Source organism: Quercus robur, chromosome 2 (assembly GCF_932294415.1).
Source record: "Quercus robur chromosome 2, dhQueRobu3.1, whole genome shotgun sequence".
NCBI lineage: Eukaryota > Viridiplantae > Streptophyta > Magnoliopsida > Fagales > Fagaceae > Quercus > Quercus robur.
Window position 1 is genome coordinate 68077221 of NC_065535.1, and position 23683 is coordinate 68100903.

A 23683-nucleotide genomic window follows, 5' to 3' on the forward strand; every position below is an offset into this window, starting at 1 on the left:
AGGACTGTAGAGATCCTGCAAGTTCATCAACAAGGATGGTGTCCACATCTTTGCTTTCTGTTATAGCAGTGACTTTGGGTCTAAAATCCTCTATTAAGGATCTAAAAATCTTCCTAACTACTTTAGCTTGATCATATACTTCACCCAAATTAAAAAAGCAAAGTTCACTGTGTCATTCAGTTTGGCATAGAACTCATCAAAAGTTTCATCATCAAACATCCTGATGCTTTCAAACCTAGAGGTCAATTGCTACAATTTATTAATTTTTATTTCCTTAGTGCCTTCATGCATAATTTGCAAAATATTCCAAGCAGTATGAGCAACCTTTACATTAGAAATTCTTGTAAACTCTTCCATAAAAACAACATTGAATATGGCATTCATAACCTTGCTATTAAAGCTTGCTGCTTCCTTTTGAGTAGTGTTCCATTCACTAACAGTAGTGGTAGGTCTCTCCCAGCCATTCTCAACAGAAAGACACACCCAAACAAGAGCTAACCTACTCTAATACCACTTGTTTGTTTGTTTAGACCCCTTAAAGCAAATTGTTTAACATAATATATTAGCCAAGTGATATTTGGGTTAATTATCCAAATCTAGGTTAAACGATAATCAATCATATCATGCAAAGCAGCGGAAAATAAATAACACCACGATAATTTGACCTAGGAAAACCAACGAAACCAACAGTTTCAAGGTAAAAACCTGGGGATGATTTGACCTAGCAATCCTCAAGGTAAAACAAATCCACTAATAAAGAATTGAAGTTTTTTCAAAAGATTTAACCCTAAATCTATTACTACCTCCAATAGTAACTTACTAACATGATCATGTGCAAGCTAGGAATCCACGGACTCCTTCTCTCTTGGATTTGCAGCACACAAGCACCCACGCTTGTAACTTTGAGATCTCACTTAAAGGTTTCATAACACAGTTTGATTATCTATGCATCAGCTAGATTCCACTAGCACTAGATTGTAGATCTTGTTCCGATAGATGCTTGTAGAGTTAGAAGGTACAGAACCTCTTAAATCTCACATGAGTAACTCACAAGTATTCCAAGAGTCTTCAAAACGTGGCTAGGGTTTTCCTTTTATATGTATAAGTGTTGGACTAAAACCCTAAACGTTTTCACGAGCTTGGGCCTATTTAAAAATTCTACAAAAATTATTTTTCTGCAATTCTCAATCGGTCGAGCCTTATCCTTCGATCAGTCGAGCTTCATAGAAAATTAATCCTTTTTCCTGCAGCTTGTACATTCTTAAGTTTTGACCTGTATAGCTTTGAGCAATGTCTAACACCTATCCTAGACGTGTTTTTTTCTCAGTTTGCCAACACTTACAAGTTGAAATTCTAAACATTTAATCCTAAATCTTTAGAACCTAACATATATATATATATATACACACAAATGTATGTGTATTTATAAGTGAGAGAGAGAGAGAGAGAGAGAAAGACCTGTAGAGCAGAAGTGGAGCAACCAAACTTGAAATCAGCAGGGAAGTCCTTTCTTTTTACTTTCTTGGGATTAGAAATTACTGTAGGTTGGACTACTTGGACTCCAGTGAGAACTTCATCAAGAGTTGTAGTTGGTGGAACAACATGTCCTTTCCAATTTTTAATGGTAGTTTCTGATTTCTTTAAAGAACCCAAATCAGCCATAGATGGCCTCATTGTCAATGCAAGGTTAAGTGCCACATAAAGAAATAGATAAAGAGAGAGATCAAGCAATGCAAGGTTAAGTGCCATATTAAGAGAGAGAGAGAGAGATGAAACTTCAAAGGATGGTTAGGGATCTAGAGCTGAGGGCTATCTATAGATTTAAGGTGATCATAAAAGAGTTCGGAAAATTTGTTTAACATCATTAGCTTTGTCTCATCTATCTATCTATTTCTATATATATATATATATATATATACACATATAAGCTGAAATATATCATTTATTATTGTTATGCTGCTGTTAAACCACATCATCCACACAATTTTAAACTCTCCCTGTCTATTTTTAACTCTTTTTCTTTTTATTAATTCACAACTTACCTTTTATCCTCCTTTATCTTTGGCTTTTCTTATTCACATCATTTTACTATAAATTTGCAATTCTCTCTCCCATTCTATGTATGGCTTTCCCACATAAAAATATTATTTATCTCTCTCTCTCTCTCTCTCTCTCTCTCTCTCTCTCAATTTTTTTACTATTTTTTTATGGATTTTTTTTTATCTTGCATGTCTACTTTAGGTTGATTAATTTTTGTATTTTTTAGAACTCTACTTTGGGTTGATGTGGTTTAGTTTTGTGTTTTTAAATTTATATTTTTCCTTTTATTTGATTTCATAGATGTTATCTTATTGCATTACAAAGATAGTATATACAAATATAATGTTAGTCTATACATAGCATGACTTAGATAATTTGGTATTTATTACTATATATTTTATTTTTAATCTTTTTCTTCTCATCTTATTTACTATAAATTTGTTATTATCTCTCATATTCTCTCCTAAAAATAACTATTACTATATATTTATTAATTTTAGTAATTTGTTTCAATAAAATTGCACTTTGCCCTCCTCAACAATATTATTGATCCTTTTTAAAGGCTATAAGAAAATGTTTGTTGATCTAAAATTTAAAATAAATTTAACAAGCTCAAAAAAATTAGCATAACAACAAAATTTATTAATAGCAAACTTAAGACCAAACAACACCCCAAAACAAACCCATGACAGACACATACACAAAAAGAGAGAAAAATGGTCTAAAAAGAAAAAGGCACCCAACACGCAAGACACTAAAATAAATAAATAAATAAAATTTAAACTAAGTGAGACCTTGGACTAGGGGCAGGAAAAGGGAGGCGTTGGGCCTGGGCAAGTGGGCAACTGCAGCACAGCACAACACAGTCGTAGCAGTAAATAGACTAGCATCGTGCCACCACCAGTCCACTATCCTCAAATTTGGTATTATTTCCTTTTTTTTTTTTATTGGAATATCTTATCTCTCTCATAAATCTCTATTGCCAAAAATTGCTAAACTTTGTTGGTTGATTAGCTTGATTTGATAATTTAAGTTATGAAGAAAATAGACAGAGAGGCAGAGATGAGAGAATTCTCTCCACAAATTACACTCACCGAAAATAGAAGAAAGAGAGAGGTAGAATGCTCAATCTCTCTCTCTTTCTCTCTTTAATAAATTTAAAGAGAGAAAGAGATATTTGCAACTTTGAAATTTATTGGTTAGTTGTTGAGTGCTTGTGTGCATAGTGTTGGTGTGTTGTGTGTAGTGATTTGTAGATTATTGAATATTTAATGAGATGATAAATTCAAATTATATTTATTTTTAGATTATGAAAAAGTCAACAACAAATATTTGATTTTTTCAAAAAGAAAAGATTCAAATGATTTCAAAGATTTAAAAAAACGCCAAGATTCCTTTTCTTAAATAATTGCATTGTAATTTATTTAAAATAATAATAATGATTTGTGTATTTGTCTTTGTTAATGGTTTGTTAATACTAAATGAATGCTTATTTGAAGTTTCATAACTTCTTTTTTTTTTTTTGGTTTATACTTATGCCCCTCTAACTCCAAGTCCTGGCTCCATCCTTACCCCATCTCCATGCAAACCATCAAAGCCCTGCCCGAATGAAGTACCCCTTCACATTGACTCCCTTTCTACACTCAAAAGAGTTAGAAAATTTTCTTGACCTTGTTTATCATCTAATGCAATCTCTATGGGAATAGTGTCATCTCGATTATCTGGATATCCTGTTGCAAGTTGCAAGGCATAACTTGGTCATTTCCAAAGAAAAGGACAAAAAATATATACTTTGAACTTAAACCAACCCACCAACTATTCTCGGTACGCAACATAGAATTTGATATTATGGTACTCTTGCTTCATATAAATCAATGCATCCCTTAATCCTTGTGGATAGACATAAATTTGACTGCAACCTAGTGTCTGGATTAACAATGAAATAATATGTTCTTAGGGTAAGTCCTCGATTTAAATCTATTTTAACATGTCAATTTAAAAGAAAATGATCTTCCCAAATCCCCAATGAGTGCCCCATTTCTATACTGTGACAAATACAACAAACAGTAAAGATGGATTAGATAATCCTAGCCATTAAATAAGATCTAATTCTGAAAGTTCAATTAGTGTAAAAAAACACTAATGAATGTTTAGACCCCCCCAATTTCAAATTTAACCAATACAAGTTTACACCCAAACAATAGACGTGCGGAATAATAGGTACAAGCAAAAACCCAAACAAATAAACAACTCTACACCATAATTAATCACAACACAGTAGCAATTGAAAGGCAAGAGTAAGGGTTAGAGAGATACAAACACAAAGATAACACCGGCACGTGTTATCGAAGAGAAAACCGAAGAACTCAGCGAAAAACCTCTCTACCACCCTCCAAGCGGTAAAATGATCCACTAGAGAATAAAGTTGGAGTACATGGATAACAAAAGACCCTTCAAGCCTAGTCTACCCAATGTACTTGAGCCCTCTAAGCTCCTGCTACCAACTGGTTAAGCCTAATCGTGTATTCTCTAGCTTTCCAAATCCCGCAATAAGCCCATTGCATCAACCAAGTGAATTGGTCATCTTTGAACTGCTTCCCAAGCACCAAATACCTCCTCACTGATATAGTTATGGTGAGATAAGGATTTAGCAAATGAATCTCTCAAGGATATGTTAATGGAGAGGGTGAGAGAAGAGGAATTTGGATAATTAAATGTCTAAGATTGTGGATAAGTCAATCTTAGTTTTCTCTAGGATTTCTCTCTCAAAATTCTCACTGGAAGCTCTCTACATTTCGTGAGTATAAGGGTATTTATAGTATGATATGTGAGGAATGTGAAAAGACACTTTTTCTGCAAAACAGGACATTCTGGCGACTTAGTCTCACTAGTGGGATGAGTGGCGAGTTTGAGTCGTGAGATAACTGTCAGGCCAGATTGTACTTTTTGTCCTGTAGTGCTCCAGCTGTCATGACCCTTCAGGTTCCTGCATGCTTCACACGTGTGGCATTTTAGCGAGTTACCAGTCGCGAGTCACTCGCGAGATACAGTCGCAAGAAACCTCTTGAATGCTCACATACTTGAATTTCTTCACGCTCTCTCACTCACAATCCTTACATAATTCCCACCTAAATACAGGATATCTAATTGTTGAATTACAAACAAATTTGGCACGGAATAATGCCAACACATGGTTGAATAAATTCAACCTTACAAATTCCAATATAATTGTGGGCATTACATACTAATTATAAATAATAGAAATCCTCTAGAAGTTGTGTACAAAAGTTTAACTGTCAAGTTAACGTCGAATGCCACTTTAGCTAATTTCTTCCGTAAATTCAAGAAGTTCATCGCTTACCAAAGCCTTCATAATGAATGGCTAATCTCCAAACATTAATGGCTCCATAAACCTATTTTTAGGATAGAGTTTAACGACTTAAAAAAAGATGAGAAAGACTTTTTTTATATTAAAAAAAAAAAAATTACAAAGATCATTTGTATGTATTTCATTAAGGGTGACAAACCATCCAACCAAGAAGTCAAGTCAAATGCTCTGTTTTATGCATCTTTATCATGGCATGTATGCCCGGGTGGCTCAAACCATTGTGTCACTAGCGAAATACCGATTTCTCCTCCTTGGAATGGCTATGGATTGAAAAACAAATTATACAACTAATTTTGTATAGAAACAACAAAAACAAAATTAGTTATTCTAACACAAAATTGGCATGTATAATATCTTATGCGAATGTTAGCTTAATTATTATTGGCCTATTGGAAATGCAGCAAAACGAAAATTTTGATCAATGAACTATCTCCTGGTATTTTTCTTTGTAGAGTTTAGCAGCTGCAGCATGGGCTAATATAAATATATAATGTGATGATTAGCAAGGAAAGGATCTGTCACAGTTGCATTCGGGTTAGACCAGGGCCGGCTGAAGCTATAGGCGATTAAGGCCACCGCCTAAGGCCCCTACTGGTAAGAGGCCCCCAAATCCTAATAATATATTATATAATATTAATTTCTCATCTTAAAAAAAAAAAAAAAAAAAGGCCCCGTTTCTCACTCTGAACCTAACATGAAAAAAAAAAAAAAAAAAAAAAAAAAAGGCCCGTTAACTGAAATGAAGACTAATCCCAATTCCCATTAAAAAAAAAAAAAAAAAAAAAAAAAAAAAAAAAAAAAGCCCTGTGAACTAACGTGAAGGCTAATCCAAAATCCCATCATCTTAAAAAAAAAAATATAATAATAATAATAATAATAAGGGCCGTTTCTCACACTGAAGTGACACTATTCCCATCCCCAAATCTTTTGCTTGCAGAATAAAAGATTGCAAAAGGCAGAAAGCTTAAAGGCAAGGCAAAACCGCAGAAAGAAGAAACAAATAAGAAAAGGCAAGAAAAAGAAAGAAAAAAAGAAAAAGAAAAACACTCTCACTCTCTGACTCTCTCCATGTCTCCATCTTGATTCTTAAAAAAAAACACTCTTTTTAGTTAACTTACTCATCAATTGGTGTTAGCAATAGACTTGGTGTGTCCACAAATCATTTCAGGTACTTTTTTGTTTACTCTTCCTTTGCCTCTTTCGTCTTCTTCAACTGCTGGGTGTCTGAGTTTTTTTTTTTTTTGAAGAGGAGCTGCTGGGTTTTAAGCCTTCTTTTTGGCTTTAGATTTCTGTAGAAGGGTATCTGGCTATGGAATGGTCCAACCGTCCAAATGGACCCCTTAAAAGATTTAAAGTATTGTTTTGTTTTTGCTTTTGGCTTTACACGTTTTGTCTTATTCTTAGTTTGTTTTTTTTTTTTTTTTGAAGAGGAGCTGCTGGGTTTTAAGTCTTCTTTTTGGCTTTAGATTTCTCTAGAAGGGTATCTGGCTATGGAATGGTCCAACCGTCCAAATGGACACCTTAAAAGAATTAAAGTATTGTTTTGTTTTTGCTTTTGGCTTTACACGTTTTGTCTTATTCTTTTTTTTTTTTTTTTTTTTTTTTTTTTTTTTTTGAAGAGATCAGATTTAGTGGATTGGAGCCATGGAGGGATAGTTAGCTCTAGGCTGGTCTTAGTCTCAGTGTAAATCAAGTTGAGTCATACACATTTTGCTAGTGGATTGGTCTTAGTGGATTCAATCTTTTACTAAAAAAAAAAAGAGTATTGATAACAAGATTATAAATTTAGAATAATTTACTTTTTATTAATTTTAATTTTAATTTTTTTGTGCAGGTTTAAAGTGTAAAGTGATCATATTAAGTAAAGCTACAATTGTGCTTTTGATAAACCAGGTTATATTGTTTTATACATTAAATTTATATTATTCTAGTTAAATTGTAATTTTCTTTTTTATTATTATAGATTGTGTTTCATTTATTCATAAATATTTTTTAATTACAAATGTCTACTAGAAAATATCCATCTGGATATGAAAAACTAAAAAAAAAAAAAAAAAGACAAAGAGAAGAACTAATTGAATCTCAAAAAGGAGCTATGGACAAATTTATTACTAGCAAAAAACAAAATCTTGCAGAAAATTTGAGTGAAGGTTTCATAAATGAACAAGAAATTTATCAAAAAGAGTTGGAAGATAATGAAAATATACAACAAAATGATAATAACGAAGGTGGTCATGATAATGTCCAAACATGTAATGTCACCATTCTTGATAATGAAGCTCAAAATAATTTAGAGAAGAGTGAAAATATTAATGATCAACCTAGTTATATTCCTACAATCCGTTGGAAGAAACAGTTTGATGAAAATGTCAATGATGAGACAACACAATCCACTGAAGAATATTTTAAAATTAATTATTTTTTATAAATAGTAGATCAAGCTATTTCTTCAATTGAAAGTAGGTTTGAACAATTTCAAATATATGAAAATATTTTTGGTTTTTTATTTAATTTTGAAAAATTAAAATCACTAGATAATGATAGTTTGAAAAAAAATTGTCTTAATCTTGAATGTTTTCTTACACATGAAACTTATTCAGATATTGATGGCTCAGATTTATTTTCAGAACTAAAAGTTTTAAAAGAAGTTTTGCAAATAAATGATAACTCTCCAATTGATGTACTAAATTATATAAAGAGGCTAGAATCTTTTTCGAATGCATGTATTGCTTTCAGAATATTAGCAACTATATCTGTTACAGTTGCTTCCGCAGAAAGAAGTTTTTCAAAATTAAAATTAATAAAATCCTATTTAAGATCAACTATGTCACAAGAAAGATTAAGTAGATTAGTCATATTATCAATTGAAAAGGAAATGCTAGCGGAACTTGAATGCAAAAATTTAATTAGTAATTTTGCCTCTCAAAAAGCAAGAAAAATAAATTTTAATTGAAAAATATATATGAATTTATAATTAAATATAATAAAAGGCCCCATTTAAAACTTTCGCCTAGGGCCCCCAAATTCGTTGAGCCGGCCCTGGGTTAGACATTCCTACTTTATAACCGTACTGTCCCAAGGACTTGGGGCTCATTGAGTGCTTCACTCGATCACCAAAATATTGGTAACAACTAACAATTTCGGCATAGACTTTAAAATCATCCCTATTAATAGTAAGGCAGCAACAAAGTACATTAATTAATATCTCACAACAATTTAATAGGTTTTTTTTTTTTTTTAAGAGAAACAATTTGATAGTTTAGGTGATTAGGGCCCGTTTGGTAAGAGAATTCTAATAACGTTGTTTGTATTTTTGAAAATACATGTGGTTGAAAAAATGTGAAAATATGTGTAATGTTGTTTAAATACTAAAAACTGTTGTTTAAACAATAGTAACAAGCGGACCCTAAAATAGTAACACTGATCAACCAGAAGAAAATGAACCTACAAAATCTGGTAGCTCAAGAAGTCTTTGTATTTATCTTGCAGTAAGTCAAAATGGAACAATGTCACAAATGGGGTTATCCCTGCATGAAAAACCATGTCACAGCCAAGTTTGCATGCTCCTGTAAATCACAGCTCAATCTCTCTTTCTGAATCATTCTTTGGTTACAACTCAATCAATAGTCTTTTTTCTCTCTTTTGTTTTCCATCTTTCCAATATAATTACTTCTAAAGTCAGTTCTTGATTTGCAGGCTCTAGAAGCACACTGACACAAGACATTGAATAGATACACCTGAAGCCTAGCTAGTTTCCCCCCTCCACTGATAGTATTTCCCCTTGGGGATATTAACCAAATAAGATCAATGTAATCAATCCTCTAAACAAATTTGATATGTTAAGAGAGAATCAGTCTTGAGGGCGATAGTCAAATACGAAACTCATGTCAACGAGTCACCTATTGCAGCTACTGTTGTGTTTCCTCTTTGTTGCTGTTGACTATATACATGTAACGTTTCAGAAAACGTTTTCTACGTACTCTTAAAAAGCGACAATCATTTTGTGATCTATTAGGCTTGTTTTCTATTAATTTGTGTTTTCCGTCACCCCAAACATTAGAAAATATGAAATTCTTGTTTTAGAAAACATTTTCTACTAAAACAAGCTTAGTATGAAAATTTAGGAAGAAAAACTTGCCATTACTCATATGAAGCACGATAGGATTGAAAAGAAAATCGGCCCTTACCCTTTTGTATTAGCTCATTAATGAAACTGTTGTAGAAGTTGATTCCCTCTTGGTTTACTCCACCCCTACCGTCCCACCTGCAAGTTCAACTTGGATCATATAAATACCACTTGGAACTCTTGCTTTCATTTAGCTCATATTGAACTTTCGAATTTGCTGCCAAAAATTGGATTTCTGACTTCTGTTAAAAAAATCCCAAATCTGCCATTGATGGCCTCATTGGCAATTCAACGTTGCGAGCCATATCTAGAGAGAGAGAGGATCGATAGATGGGTTGGGAACTTTTTCTTCAGCTTAGGGGTATTCGTATTTATGTAGTACAAGTTTTCATCTAAATTAGTTTGAAAAAATCTCTTCCAATTTACTGCTCAATACTATCTCTAATAGTATTTTCTTTGAACTGAACTTTTACATGTTTCAAAAATATCATCATTAATAAATGAATTTTATTTTGAATTCAAAAAAATAATTCCTAAAATTTAGGATTTTTTTTTCTTCACGTTCATCTTTTTATTTCTTAAAATTTCTCCTTTTTTATTCCTTTTTCATCTAAATAAAAGTAAAACAACCCCAATTTATAAAATAAAAAAACTAAGAGAACTCCTAAAATTTAGCCTTATTTCCCCTCACTTTCATCTTATTTTTCTTACCCAAATTTTTCTCTATATCGCTGCACCCTGCACCACTTTCAAACACACATTTAAAAACTAAATTACAGTTTTTGCTTATCTCTAAAGTTTATTCTATACTATTATTTAAGGGACTGCCCCTGTTTGGACCGGATTTTTTTTGTTCCAAAATACCCCTACAGCCTATGTTTAAGTAGGGGCAAAACTTGGTAAAAATGCTTCTTTAACTTCCACGTAAAACACTATTTACAAAATAGGACCACACTCCTAGTACAATCACGCTGGTTTTCAAATTCAAATTGCTTCTTCTTCAGCTCTCCAATTCACCACACATAATACTCATCACACCCTAAGTTTTTTTTGTAATTGAAAAATGTAGTAATCCCAAAGTATAATAAATGCTCTAAATTAACCCTTACCTAAAAAATAGAAGAACCTCTGAGCACACGCTTGAGCGCGTGCTCAGAGGCTAGTCCTTTTTATTTGTTTGAAAATAAAAAATATATATATCAAAATTATAATTAATGCAAATTATTAACTTTTACCTAAAAAAAAACCCTTTGAACACACGCAACGCGCGTGTTAAGAGACTAGTAAACTATATGTACTTATCTTAAATAAATTGCATGACTCATTTAAAAGATTATATAATTATAAGTACTGGTCTTTTTTATTGTCATATAATGAGTTTTTTTTCATATGAAAATCAAGAAGATTTTATTTAAACAGAAACGGTACAAAGTACACTGAAAATCCAATTAAACTTGCTCATCTATAACTACATCAAAGAACACTTGAGGGGCAGAGCCCAAAACAAAAGAACTAGCCAACTTGTTCCATAAAGACCAGGTTGCTAAGCAGTGGGCCACATCATTTGCTTCTCTTGGACCCCAATTAAACTGAATATTTTATGAGAAATGCACCAGCCTAATTGTATTAGCAATTAGAATGAAAATTCTCCACGGATCCTCTCTGTTTTGCTTCTGAATAGCCTCCACACAAACTGTGGCATCACTTTCCACAATTACAGAGTAGGTATCCAGCTTCAAGCCTTCAAGGCTTGTTGAGTTGCCCAATTGATGGCTTCAACTTCGACTTGAAGTGGGATGATGGTTTCCACCCTTTTGGACATAGCAAAAACCAATTTCCCTCCCCAATCTCTCGCCACAATAGCCACGTATGATTAAAATACTAGTTCATCGTCTCTTTAATTGTCATACAATGATTTGAGGGAAATTTTCTTTAAACCAGAGGTGGTAAACTTTTTTCTTTATAGGTTGAGGTGACAATAAATGTGGGAATTTTTGTTTTGCTTCAGCATATGGGTTTAATTAGATTTGTGTCGTAATAAAATTCTTTTTAACATACGTGTTCTTGGGTTTATATGGACGCTAAAAAGAGATGCTCAACGAATTAATGTCAATGTCCATTGTTTTCTTTTCTAATTTGACGTTGACATATATACTTCTTAATTTGTTACATTACATCTCAAAAATGGATGGGTAGAGTGGGAAAAAGACAAACAGATAACGGAAGTGACAAATTTAGATCGAGGAAAAGGAAATAAAACAGAGAAGATAGTGGGAGACGTGAGGGATTGAAGGAGATAAGATGATAAGATGCTAAAATTGACTTGGACTTCTAGAGGGATGATCAGATAAGGGTGACAAATTAAAGACATGAGTGGTTAGATGATAGATAGGATACAAGAACAATAAAGTCTTGGAAATTGGAATTCAATATTAAGGTAAATGGGAGCAGGGTGGAGAGAGAAAAAAAATTTCTAGAATACTTTGGAGGGCGATTGAAATTTTGGGATGATTATTAGTGCACAGTCTGCTGTATGCATAGTACATACAAGTCACATATATGACTTGTGTGTACTATATGTACACTAAAGCATGTGTAATAGACACCATTCCGAATTTTGAAGGTAATATCGAGCATAACTTTTTTTTTTTTATACTTTTTAGTCATTTGTTGGTTTGTCCTACCCGATTGGTATGCTGACCTAGAGAGAGTGTCTTGTAAGGAATTGCATAGCAAGTGAAATTTGGTGGTGATGTGAGTGGAATTTTCCATTTATGGAAGGGTGAATGAGGTGTTTGGGAAAGTTCCGGACCTTCTTACCCCTAAGGACAAGTTATGACTTGGGGGGAGGGAATTGATTTTCTTTCATTCCCTTCATGCCTAGGCCAACAGAGTCAAAAATCCAACTCTTTATGTTGCCACTATGTCCTAAACAAGTCTTGACCGTGTCCAAAAGCAATAACAAAATTATCAGAGTAGTGATGGGCCAACAGAGTCAAAAATCCAACTCTTTGTGTTGCCACTATGTCCTAAACATGTCTTGACCGTGTCCAAAAGCAATAACAAAATTATCAGACACGTAGGCAGTTTGACATGGGCACATTGTGCTTTAGCCATGTCCATGCTATATAAAACACTTGTAATAGCCGAGTCCATAATGATGCATGTTTTCTTGAGTTGCTTGTCTTTCCTAGTTGGTGTTCTTAACATGTGGGGATTGTTGGTGCGGGTGTGTTCCAAACTCTCCTATATTAGTTTGGAGTGTGCTCTTACTTGTGTTTATAAATGATTGTGGGCCTCCCTTGACCTAGAGCGAACATGAGCCTTATCTATATCTATATTTTTTCTTTGGAACTTTTATTTTTATCTCCTTTTGGGCCTTTATAGCCATTTGTAGTCGTTTAGTTTGACCGTTGTGCATAGCTTCCTTTGTAAACTAATCTATTAATTTATTAAATTAATGGCTTATTAAACACATCATCAGAACACTTCTCCAATCTATTCATTTATTGCTTTCTCGATTAGATTACTTGAGAACAATTCTTTATCTCTTCCTCAAGTGTTGTTGCTCTTTCCTATTTATTACTCTCTTGATCTTAGATAATTTTCTTGATCAATTAAAAAGGAAAGACATTATTAAAAGGTTATTCTTGAACATTTGTAGAAGGAACTGTGTTCAAGACAAAGGTCGATTGTATTGTCTAATCTTGAGGGGTTATTCAGTTTGCGAACTGTTCGTACCAGATTTTACTCCTAGTGGCACAAATGGTTCTTGTTATTGATTATTTGGCTTAACTTGTTTTTGACTAAGAGTTTGTACATTTACTAAAATATTTCCAACATGGTCTAACAAGTAATATAAAGCATGAACCAAGCCCCAATATGATCTACAACTAGACCCACAATAGTATGTGAGACCTATGGGTCTCGTATTAGGACAAAGATTGAATTCAGTTTTCTATGCATTGAACCCAATAAGATTATAACACGTGTCCACTTTTAATTATGCATCATGATATTAACAAGTTCATTACATAGGAGCACTAAGACAAAGAAGTGCATGATATTAGGCAATTAGGGGGCAGGGGGAAGACATTGATGTGTTAACATCATTAAAATATGAGGATGGAGATAAAACGTCAGATTCCTTAATTAAGAACATTTTCATTGATAAAAATAGCTAATACGTAGTATATTTTAAAGAATCAACTATATCAGTGCCGACACATATTGGGTGAAACAAATTAATATACAAAGAAAAAGATATATTACTATTCATTGAATTATAATAGATGGAGTGTATTATTTCACACATATGTAGAGGGGGAAGCGTGTGAAAGTGAAACAAGGGAGTGGATCCATCAAAAAAAGAAGAAGAAACAAGGGTGTGAATAGTCTTTTAACGAATAGATATTATAGCGTATTGGATAGGACTTAGGAGGAACTTTTGACTTGAAATCCTCATTTGAAGCTTTCAAATTTTCCTTGCATACTGAGACAGTTCATCTGATGCATTGTAACTCTCATTTCTGCATATCTTGTTGGATTCTTGAGCTTACATCTGCAGCTTCCATCTAGTAAGACTCTTTCTCTTTTTATATTGATTAAGATTCATGGATGTTCTTCATCCCAATACCATAGAAACTGATTGAAGCTTTTTTTCTTTTTTTCCTAGATCAGCCTTGTTTTTCTTATGATAATATGATTGTGTTTGATTTTTTATTTGACCCACTTAAAAATATGCATCAGAATTTTAATCAAGTGAATCATAAAAAACCAGAAAACATCCAACTTTTCAGAATAAGTAGCAAACTTATGTTATATCAGGCTCCACAAAAAGTGGAGCTTTGTAGCACCAACTACCAGTCTACCATCTTTTTAATGATCTATAGACAATTAATATGCTTTCAGCTTTTGTTGTATGGGCTGGACCTTTATTGTTTGGGGGTGTAAATTAAGACACACGTGGACTTGTTATAATTATTGAGATTGGTCCAATTCAAAATAAGCTTACCATTAATTTATTGACTTTCTCATTTTATTATGTCTTATAATATGCTCTAACCCTGTCTTTCTTTGGTTTAGCAAAAAAAAAAAAAAAAAAAAAAAAAAAAAAAACCCTGTCTTTCTTTGTAATTCCTGCGACATGAACTTCTTTTCTTTTTTTTAGAGGTGTGATTTCAAGAAGCCGAAATGCAACTTAGAAATTTTTATCGTTTTTTTTTTTTTTTTTTTTTTTTTTTTTCAAGTGAACTTGTTAATTTAAGGTATGCTTGAGTGTCATTAATATCATTTTGACTATTAATTTCAGCGTTGACTGGCTGTTATGTGCAGGTCTCCAAGTTGTCATAGCTTATAATGAAAATCCTCCAGAATTTTTTGAACAGTCCCATTGGCCCTAAAACAACACACTTTTGGGGCCCTGTTGTGGGCTGGGGCATTCCTATTGCAGTATGCTTCAATACTTATACTGTAACTGATGCCACACTAATGCATATATACTAACTTCAAATGTTTATTGTAGTTTCTTTATCCAAACAATTTTAGGTACACATAGATTTTGAACTTAACTACTTTCAGATTGATATCATTGCTGATTCTGACAGGCAATGGTCGACACAAACAAACCCCCAGAGTTGATTTCTGGCAATATGACAACAGGTTTCTATAAATTTTTAAGGCTTTGGGCTAATCAAGAACGGATAAAATTCAATTTGAACTTCTACTTTTTTTAGCCTTGTAATGTGACCTTAGAACTATCACTTCTGTGGTTGTGTTGCAGTTATGTGTGTTTATTCAGCATTGTTCATGAGGTTTGCATGGATGGTACAGCCACGGAATCTCCACCTTCTTGCATTGCACGTCGCGAATGAGAGTGTACAGCTCTATCAGCTCTCACGTTGGTTGAAATTTCAAGGGTGAGCGCATCTAATTATTGACTAATTCTAAGCACACAACTCAGACTAGAATGGTTTGCGACTTTAGTTTTATCATTTGTTCTTTCAATCTAATCCCATCGTTCTGAATTCTAATAATTAGTTAAAAAGAACAATGACCAATGAGTGTTGAATTGTGCTTGGCTCATGGAAACATGAGCTGTATTGCTCAATGGTTCTGTTCATATATTGTGTTGCCAGATAGATAAATGGAAATAGTAATTCCATTCCAATTTCTTGTATTCCATATAATCACCATTACATGATAATTATACCAAAATTTACCTTTTTCCTTTGTTTGGATGATGCTTTCCTCCTTAACATTGACATAAATAATACTCGAGGACAAATAGGTTAAGCCACCAACTGCTATAATCCTATCTATAATATAAAGCAAGCAACTTGGCCTAGGAATTCGTTTCTCCCTGTTTCTGCTCTCTCCTTCTCTCTTAACATCTTTTATTTTTTCCTCCTTTTATTCTAACAGGTTTATTGGTGACAAAAGCTTGCAGCAGAAGAACGAGGAAGCTGAAACATAGTGATTCAGAGATGGTTGATTTATATTTTCTTTGTCGAATCTTTGAAACATAGTGATTCAGAGATGATTGATTTATGTTTTCCTGGGCCTAATCTTTTGTATATTATTTTTCATAACTGGACGATTTGCTTCTTTTCTCAAGTGGTTTTCAGCCACAATTTGTTTTATAAATAAAGTGGGGAAATATCATGGTGCGGATGCCATAAATTAAAATTTTATGTATTTATATATAAAAAATAAAAATAAAAAACTGATTAGATTGCACTTTACATTCTCAATACAACAGAAACTAGAGTACGACTGCATCATTTGTGACACAAGACCAAAAAATTAATTTCATATTTTATTTTCATTTCAAAGATCTAGACTCTAGAATCAAATCTAATTTTGGACATCTTCAATTTGACCAAACAAAAATAGAAAATTCTCGAATTGGGCTTCTTTTTTTTGGGTAAAACTCTTTGGTAAATTTGAAATTCAATAAATAATTAATAGCTTCCTCATTCTTTGTCCTTCCTTTCTTCTCCCTAACTAGAAGGACTGTGTGAGAGGTTCGAAGTGTCCATTGCTCTTTTTTCCTTTTTTCTTTTTAAATATAGAATAACTGTCCATTGTTACCATGAGGGTCAGACTTGGTGGTAGTACCCTATTTCGTAGGGATTATACTTACAAAATATATATTAGGCTAAAATAGCGCCTTCATTTGTATGAAAAGTTCGGTTTTCATCACTAAAATTTAAAAGTTCATTTTTGGTTCCTAAACTTTCAAAACTAACTATTTTATATCCTTTCATCTATGTCTAATAGTTTATATTCTATGTTGTCTAATGGAATGCTGGTGTGGTATCTAACTTGGACCAAACCATTTCCTTTTTAAAAAGTTTGAACACGTGACATGAAATTATTGGCACATGTGAAGATAACATTACATTGGGACAATTGCCCATTCTCAAATATAAATTCTTAGAAAGATTATGATACTTTAATAATTTATAAGTTACCATAGATAATGGAATGGGATTACGAATTGTCTTTATTACCATAAAGGATTAAGTATATTGTCATAAATGCATTAGTCTAGTGGTGGATACAATATATTAGTAATAATATATGTTTTTGTAGGGACAAGATTTAGAGCCCAGACCCACTCTTTATGGAATCCTGGTTAAAAAAGCTCTATACAATGAATTTTGTAGAATATGGATCAAAGAACTAGGTTTAGGTGAGTCAAGCAGTGGTTTGCATGGGATTAAGGAACATCCAGACAAGAACAAAAGCTATTATGATGAAATGACCTCCAATCCGAGGAGACTTAGAATTTTATTTATGAATACAGATCACTACATTAGGGTTCTTTTGCATGCTACAGTATTCTCTCTTCTTTTTCTCGTCCCCTCCTTATGGGGGCTTCTATACATTATATAAGTTCTTCCTGATCATCTGAGCTTTACACTTGTTGATCATCTAAACCCCCACTTAAGTACCTATCCCATCAGACACTTCTTTCAGTCCTTTGTGAGTTGTGGTAGCGAAGGTAACACTGTTCAGGGGTCTTCTCCACATTAATGCGGTCAGGAAAGTAGCTGCAGTGCATTTAATGTGATGGTGGCAGCTTTTTCTTAGATATTTTATGTTTTCTTCCTTTTCATGTGTTTAGGGGATGCGCTTCAGTGGTTTAAACATACCTCTGCTCCGGATTTTCAATGTCCGAGGAGGAGTTCCTTCTCGGACACTCTTTCTTTGTCTCCCGTGATAAGGCTTATTATGTAGATCGTCTAAGTCACGTTATCTCCTCGAACTCACTAGTGTCCTCGGACGGCCCAAGGCCCAACTAGTTACTTTGGGTCATAGCCCCCACAGTTTTGTTTGGCTTATTTTGGTTTTTTTATATATACAATTTTTAAAATTTTCACATTTTTCAAAATATAATTATACTTATATCTAATTTATTTTCTAAACAAAATAACTAAACAAAAATTTTCTTTTAATAAGTTTTTATAATTTGATATTTGGGGTATAACAAAATCATTGGAAAATGATGCTTCAATCATAACTTACTATGTAAAATTCGCAGGATTCAATTGATAGCTCAATATTAATGCTATTGTTTATGGTTTTCCCCATTTTTTACCTATTTCACAAAAAAATATAAAATAAAATTTTTTTTAAAGCCAAAATTTGGTCCATAGTCAATAGGGCTTGGGCTCCATGATAGACTGTATTTTCAGAGCCCAATAGTGCAGAGTCAGTCCGATTTAATCATCCTTGATTATCTGAAGATCTAACGGCATCAAGTCCTCCCAAGAGAGACAGAGAATTGCACTGGATCAGAGCTCAACTCACTCTCTCTTTCTTTGCCAAACCCTACTCTCTCTCTCTCTCTTCAGGGTTTTACAGGTCGAAAATTTTTCCTTTCGATTTATATTTTGCTTTGAATTAACAAGCTTTTAACTTTTCAATTTACTTAGTCTTAAACTTAAACTTGAATTGAATTTTCAGGGTTGAATGATTTACCTGTGAAGAAGGAGATTCAAAGAAAAGTAAAGACACAAGAGAAATGGCAAGCCAAGCAGCTAGTTCTTTCAATGGCAACGTCAAGGCAATTTTCCCTTTTATGTTTCAAAGTTTATAGATTTCATTCATTGTGAAAAGTTCTCTGTTAAATTTTTTTTTTTTTAAAACCCGAAACCGATTTTCACCGCTTGGAGTAGGGTGTTACTGAAGCACTCCACGTGTTTGTGAAATGTACTGAATGACTTGTTTTAGCTGTTATGGGCTTTTATGGTTAAGTCTTGGAGTTTTTGTGCTGTATTATCACTACCCATTTCTTCTTTCCTGTTGAAAGTGCTGCTGACTTGCATTTCAGAGGTCTTGAATCTTTGAATTGCCTGTTTTTGAATTGTATCAAGATAGATATATGACTTCTACTGTCTAGTAGACTATATGCGTATTTTTTAAATCATGGATAGGTTTTTTTTTTGGATTTGTTATTTGGTTTTTTTTGGTTGCCACAATTAAGTGGTATAGTGTAGGTTTTATTAGTTAGCATTCTAGCAAGATCCATTAATAGGTAAAACCCAAGAAAAGTACACTTCTTTTTTCTCTGGTTGACATCAATTAGATTGATGATCTTAATATTTACAGCATGTTATGTATTGCTTATATTTTGGGCAGTGTAGTGCCTGAACGCAAAATATTAGCCTAATTTGGTTCTATGGGCAATTAAAAATAAAATTTAACTTATATTTTTCACAAGAAACTAAATATCAAATGGCTTTACATTGATACAATAAAGTTCAACGATCACCTTCTTGTTTTTTGTGGTTAATGGAAGGGTAATTTGGATAATAAATTATCCTCGGACAGGTTGACAAAACTTCCTTTTAAGGGGAATTATGATTCTTTATGTTCTGAAGTTCTCAGTTGTGAAATCTATGTAATGGATTATAGTGGCATGCATTATGAGGTTCTTAAACATATTTTTTGATATCACCTACTGAGTGACCTGCCTAAAGTCATCTTTATGTATTATGGGAATGCCATAGGGAATTTAGATTCGTATACATCTGTGTAAGCTCCATACAATATGCTTTATGGTAAATGGTACTTGATCTCAATAAAACATTTCAAAATTTTCAATTTATATTTCATGCCCCTGAGTCTGTAACTTGCTGATTAATGTTTAACTAAGATGACAAATCAATAACAGAGTTAATGACTCAATATTCTTGCAGAAAGCACTTGCTGGGCTGAGACGCATAAACCTGGATGGTCTGCGATGGAGGGTATTTGATGCCAAAGACCAGGTTTGCATATACCATCATTTTCTCCTTATGCCACTGATTTTGGTAAATTATAAAGTTATAAGATCTTTATGCATCCCAGTTGGCTTGGATGAAAAATAAAATAAATTTTATTCTTCAAATTTCAAAGATGCTGTTCTTTCTACTCCCTTTTGGGAAAAGATGTACCCTAGTTGATCAGTGAATTATAATGAAATGAGGCAGATTGTATCTGCTGTAGCGGCTGGCTTCTTAATGTAAATTTTGTTCAATTATTCATATTTCCAATTTATCCACTTGAAGAAGTTTACAGATGATTATAGTAATGTACATCTTTCCGTAGGTCCTTGGCAGATTAGCATCTCAAATATCTACTGTGATTCAAGGAAAGGATAAGCCGACGTATGCTCCAAATCGTGATGATGGGGATATGTGCATTGTGCTTAATGCAAAGGATATTTCTGTCACTGGGAGAAAACTTACAAACAAGTTTTATCGCTGGCATACTGGGCAAGTACTGCTCTTTATTCTTGGATTGTGAACTGTAGGAATGATTGGAAAGTTGGGGGAATGAATGAAAATAAAATGATTTAAGTCTTGTTTGGTTTTTGTATAAGTTGAGTGCACAACTTTCTCATCACAATGTAGATAACCTAATTCCAACAGTGAAGTTCAAATCTAGACATTTTGTATTTACTTGTTCAACATAGCCTAAAAAAAATGTCTAAAGATTTAGTTTTTAAAAATATATTAAAAAGACCTGTTGATGATTAGTGGTGAGAATAAAAGGTTTACTTCCCTTTAAGTGCCACTTGAAACAAAGTAGACGCATTTTTAAAGTACATCTATGTAGAAAAGAGAACTATTCATGCAGCTTCCATTGCCTCCTAATATGTGCCATTTTTATGCATTTTGATGTTGACATCAAGCTTATGTGCCCTGTAGGTATGTGGGCCACCTCAAGGAAAGGAGTTTAAAGGACCAGATGGCTAAAGATCCAACAGAAGTCATCCGAAAAGCTGTATTACGCATGCTTCCAAGAAACAAATTGCGTGATGTGAGTGTTTGAATTTGAGGCTACGCCCTCTCAGATGCTCTTCTTTATCTGGCTGGTTTGCATGACCTTGAATCTTTGAGCAGTCAATTAATGACATCTTCAGTTGTAGGAAATCTACACTATCATTATTCAACCTACAAGTATAAGTCTCATGTGCTATGATGCCTGAAAGAGCTATTAAATTATATAAAAACAATAAAGTAGATCATTTCTCTAATTCAAATAAATTAGTAGAAGCAATTTGATGTGCTAGTATTGAGGGGAAGAAAATTGCTTGAAATATTATAGGTCTCTGCATCCATAACATGTAGATCACCTTGGTTATCATCATCTATATCTCAACAAGCTTTGTGAATCCTTTAAAAATATGGTCCCCAAAAGTTTGACTATTTTGCTGTTGACCAACAAATCATTAGTTATCTTTATAGTTTTTCTCTCAATAAACTTTGTTCTCCTTTTATGTGAACATGACGCTCATTCAAGGCCAAAAGTTTTGTTGCCAGTCTCATGTATCTCAGATATGTTATATGAGTAATGGTTTAATTGATTGCGTGGCATGATTTGATTTGTCCTTGGAAAATTGAGAGCTGACTGTTGGCTTTAGACCCAATCCAAGACTACTTTTGGCAATTGAGATTATTTGCTTGTTGCTGCTTTTCGGTTATAGAGTCGGGCTAATTTGTTCTTTGGATTAGATATCACTTGGATTATTTTGACAGGACAACAGGGAATGTAGAACAAATAAAGTCACTGCTAATTTTAAAATGTTAATTCATGTGCTTTTTCTTCCATGCAACTGGTTTGTTACAATGATCACACCATAATTTCTTTACAAAAAAAAAAAAGTCTTTCTGAGTTTTACTTGGCACCTAATCTATTTCGGTTTTGTGTGATTTTTTTACTAGAAGCATTAGCCTTTTGAATCAAATAATCTTACAGTATAGCTCATTGTGGATGCAGGATAGAGATCGAAAGTTGAGGATATTTGCTGACAGTGAGCACCCCTTTGGTGACAGGCCCCTTGAACCATACATAATGCCTCCTCGAAGAGTACGTGAAATGCGTCCCCGTGCAAGGCGAGCAATGATTCGAGCTCAGAAAAAAGAGGAGCTGCAAAAACAGACTGCTAATGAGACAGTGAAAGGTAAAAGGAGAGTAGTTAAAGAAGAAGTGAAAGCATAAAGAGTAGTTGTAGTTTGTTCACCTTTCTGGGAGATGGCAATTTTTTATCGTTTATGCATCCACCATAAATGTGGGCATGGATCAGCTCTTATCTGGAAGGACAGTCGAATATGTTTGGTTTATGAAATTCTTTTATGGTTTGTCAGAATTCTAATTAAATGTTTGTATCGAGGTGTCAAAACCTTGAGCAAAGGAAAACAGTGATCAATTGCCCTTGATATTGTCTATTGAAACTTCTTAGGCAGAGTGCAGGATCTTTCAGGCAGCCTCTAAAAAACGCATACTCATGCCTTGAGCTTGTGCATGCATAAAATTTGCATTTGTTTCGTTTAGATAAAAGAGCTACAACTACAAGTTGTGAAAATAAAGACTACAAAATAAAGAGCAATGCATATCAAAACTAAATTCAAAAAAAGGTTCATGCCGAACGGTAATGACCATCTGCTATTAGATTGAGCAAGTGTCGCCATTTCTTTTTCTTTTGTTTTTTTTCAATTTTACAATAGTGCCAGCCTAATTCATACCAAATTCATCTCTTTTTCTTAATAAAGATTTTTTATAGTTCATTTTATTAGTCTGGTAAAACTATACAGAAAAGTCAATCCCAAATTTTGGAATTAAGACTTTGTTGTTAAAAACTATACAAATAAAAGCAAGAAAGGATCATTTCTCCTTAAATCTTCTAATTTCTTCTAATTATTAGCCCGATGTGAGATTAGTGGCATTTATTTGAATTTTAAATGCCACGTGTTGCATTTAAATAAAAATTAGAAAATTTAATAAAAGACATCTCAATTGACACCTTCTATTGTTTTCAATGAAGATGTCCAAGATTTAAATTGCATCTCCTTTATTGTAACTATCAAATTATAAAAAAAATAAGATAAAGGATTCAATGGGAGAGGATCTTATCCCTATGTCATTCATGACTTATTGTGGTTATTAAAAAAATCACTTTCATTAAATCTATCACTACTATTCATATTTATTAAAGGGCAAGACTTGGATACAATACTTAAGTTTTGTTCTTTAGGTTTCTATCTTAAAATTCTACCATGTGGATTTTTTCTCATGGGATAGAAGTGTATTTTTTAGTTAAGTAGACACATGACTGAATCTTAAGAAGACAACCTAAGGAATAGCACCTAAGGTACTATACTTAAGTTTAGTCATTTACTATATACTAATCACAACAACCCATGCCAAGGTATGATAATTTTCAACCTATGGAAATTGCTCTTTATCATCAAACCAAGATACCAATTAGATTTGATTTGAGATTGAGCCCAGATTTCCTATATTGTGTCTTCCATTTTATTTGCACAATGTCATAAACATAATGCAGGAGAAGGCCTCAGATGTTAGGAGGTTTCAACGGGTTGTAGGTTTAAATTCAGATACAAAGGGTTCATGACTTCATGTTTATAATAAGCAAATCGCCAAGTCAGAATAGAAACAAACCAACAAAAATCGCCCAAAAGCTGATACAGAGCTTAATGACCCAACAGGCCAACATCCATCATCATCATCATCAATGTGAGGTCGCATTATCAACCTTTCCTCACAGATTAACCTCCCTCCCTGATACATTTTTAACCAGAGTGGTAGACATATTTCGCAATCTAAAAGTTAAA

The 23683-nt window shown here is 33.2% G+C and overlaps 2 protein-coding genes across 5 annotated transcripts; both read left to right on the forward strand.

Moving 5' to 3' along the window:
- Positions 1–13896: 13896 nt before the first annotated feature.
- LOC126714669 (mitochondrial pyruvate carrier 1-like) lies at positions 13897–16223 on the forward strand. 4 transcript variants are annotated; one of them, XM_050414922.1, is made up of 5 exons: positions 13900–14131; positions 14866–15005; positions 15161–15215; positions 15337–15472; positions 15978–16223. In XM_050414922.1, the coding sequence occupies exons 2-5, from the start codon at positions 14913–14915 to the stop codon at positions 16027–16029; spliced, it is 336 nt and encodes a 111-aa protein (XP_050270879.1). In that variant the 5' UTR covers positions 13900–14131; positions 14866–14912; the 3' UTR covers positions 16030–16223. The 4 variants fall into 4 exon arrangements, with proteins under 4 accessions (XP_050270881.1, XP_050270880.1, XP_050270879.1 ...); XM_050414921.1 differs by having other exon boundaries at positions 13905–14131; positions 14889–15005; XM_050414924.1 differs by lacking the exon at positions 14866–15005 and having other exon boundaries at positions 13897–14131.
- A 2036-nt stretch (positions 16224–18259) lies between these two features.
- LOC126714670 (uncharacterized) lies at positions 18260–22295 on the forward strand. The gene is made up of 6 exons (XM_050414925.1): positions 18260–18425; positions 18528–18627; positions 19763–19834; positions 20154–20320; positions 20756–20867; positions 21828–22295. The coding sequence occupies exons 2-6, from the start codon at positions 18586–18588 to the stop codon at positions 22047–22049; spliced, it is 615 nt and encodes a 204-aa protein (XP_050270882.1). The 5' UTR covers positions 18260–18425; positions 18528–18585; the 3' UTR covers positions 22050–22295.
- Positions 22296–23683: the final 1388 nt, after the last annotated feature.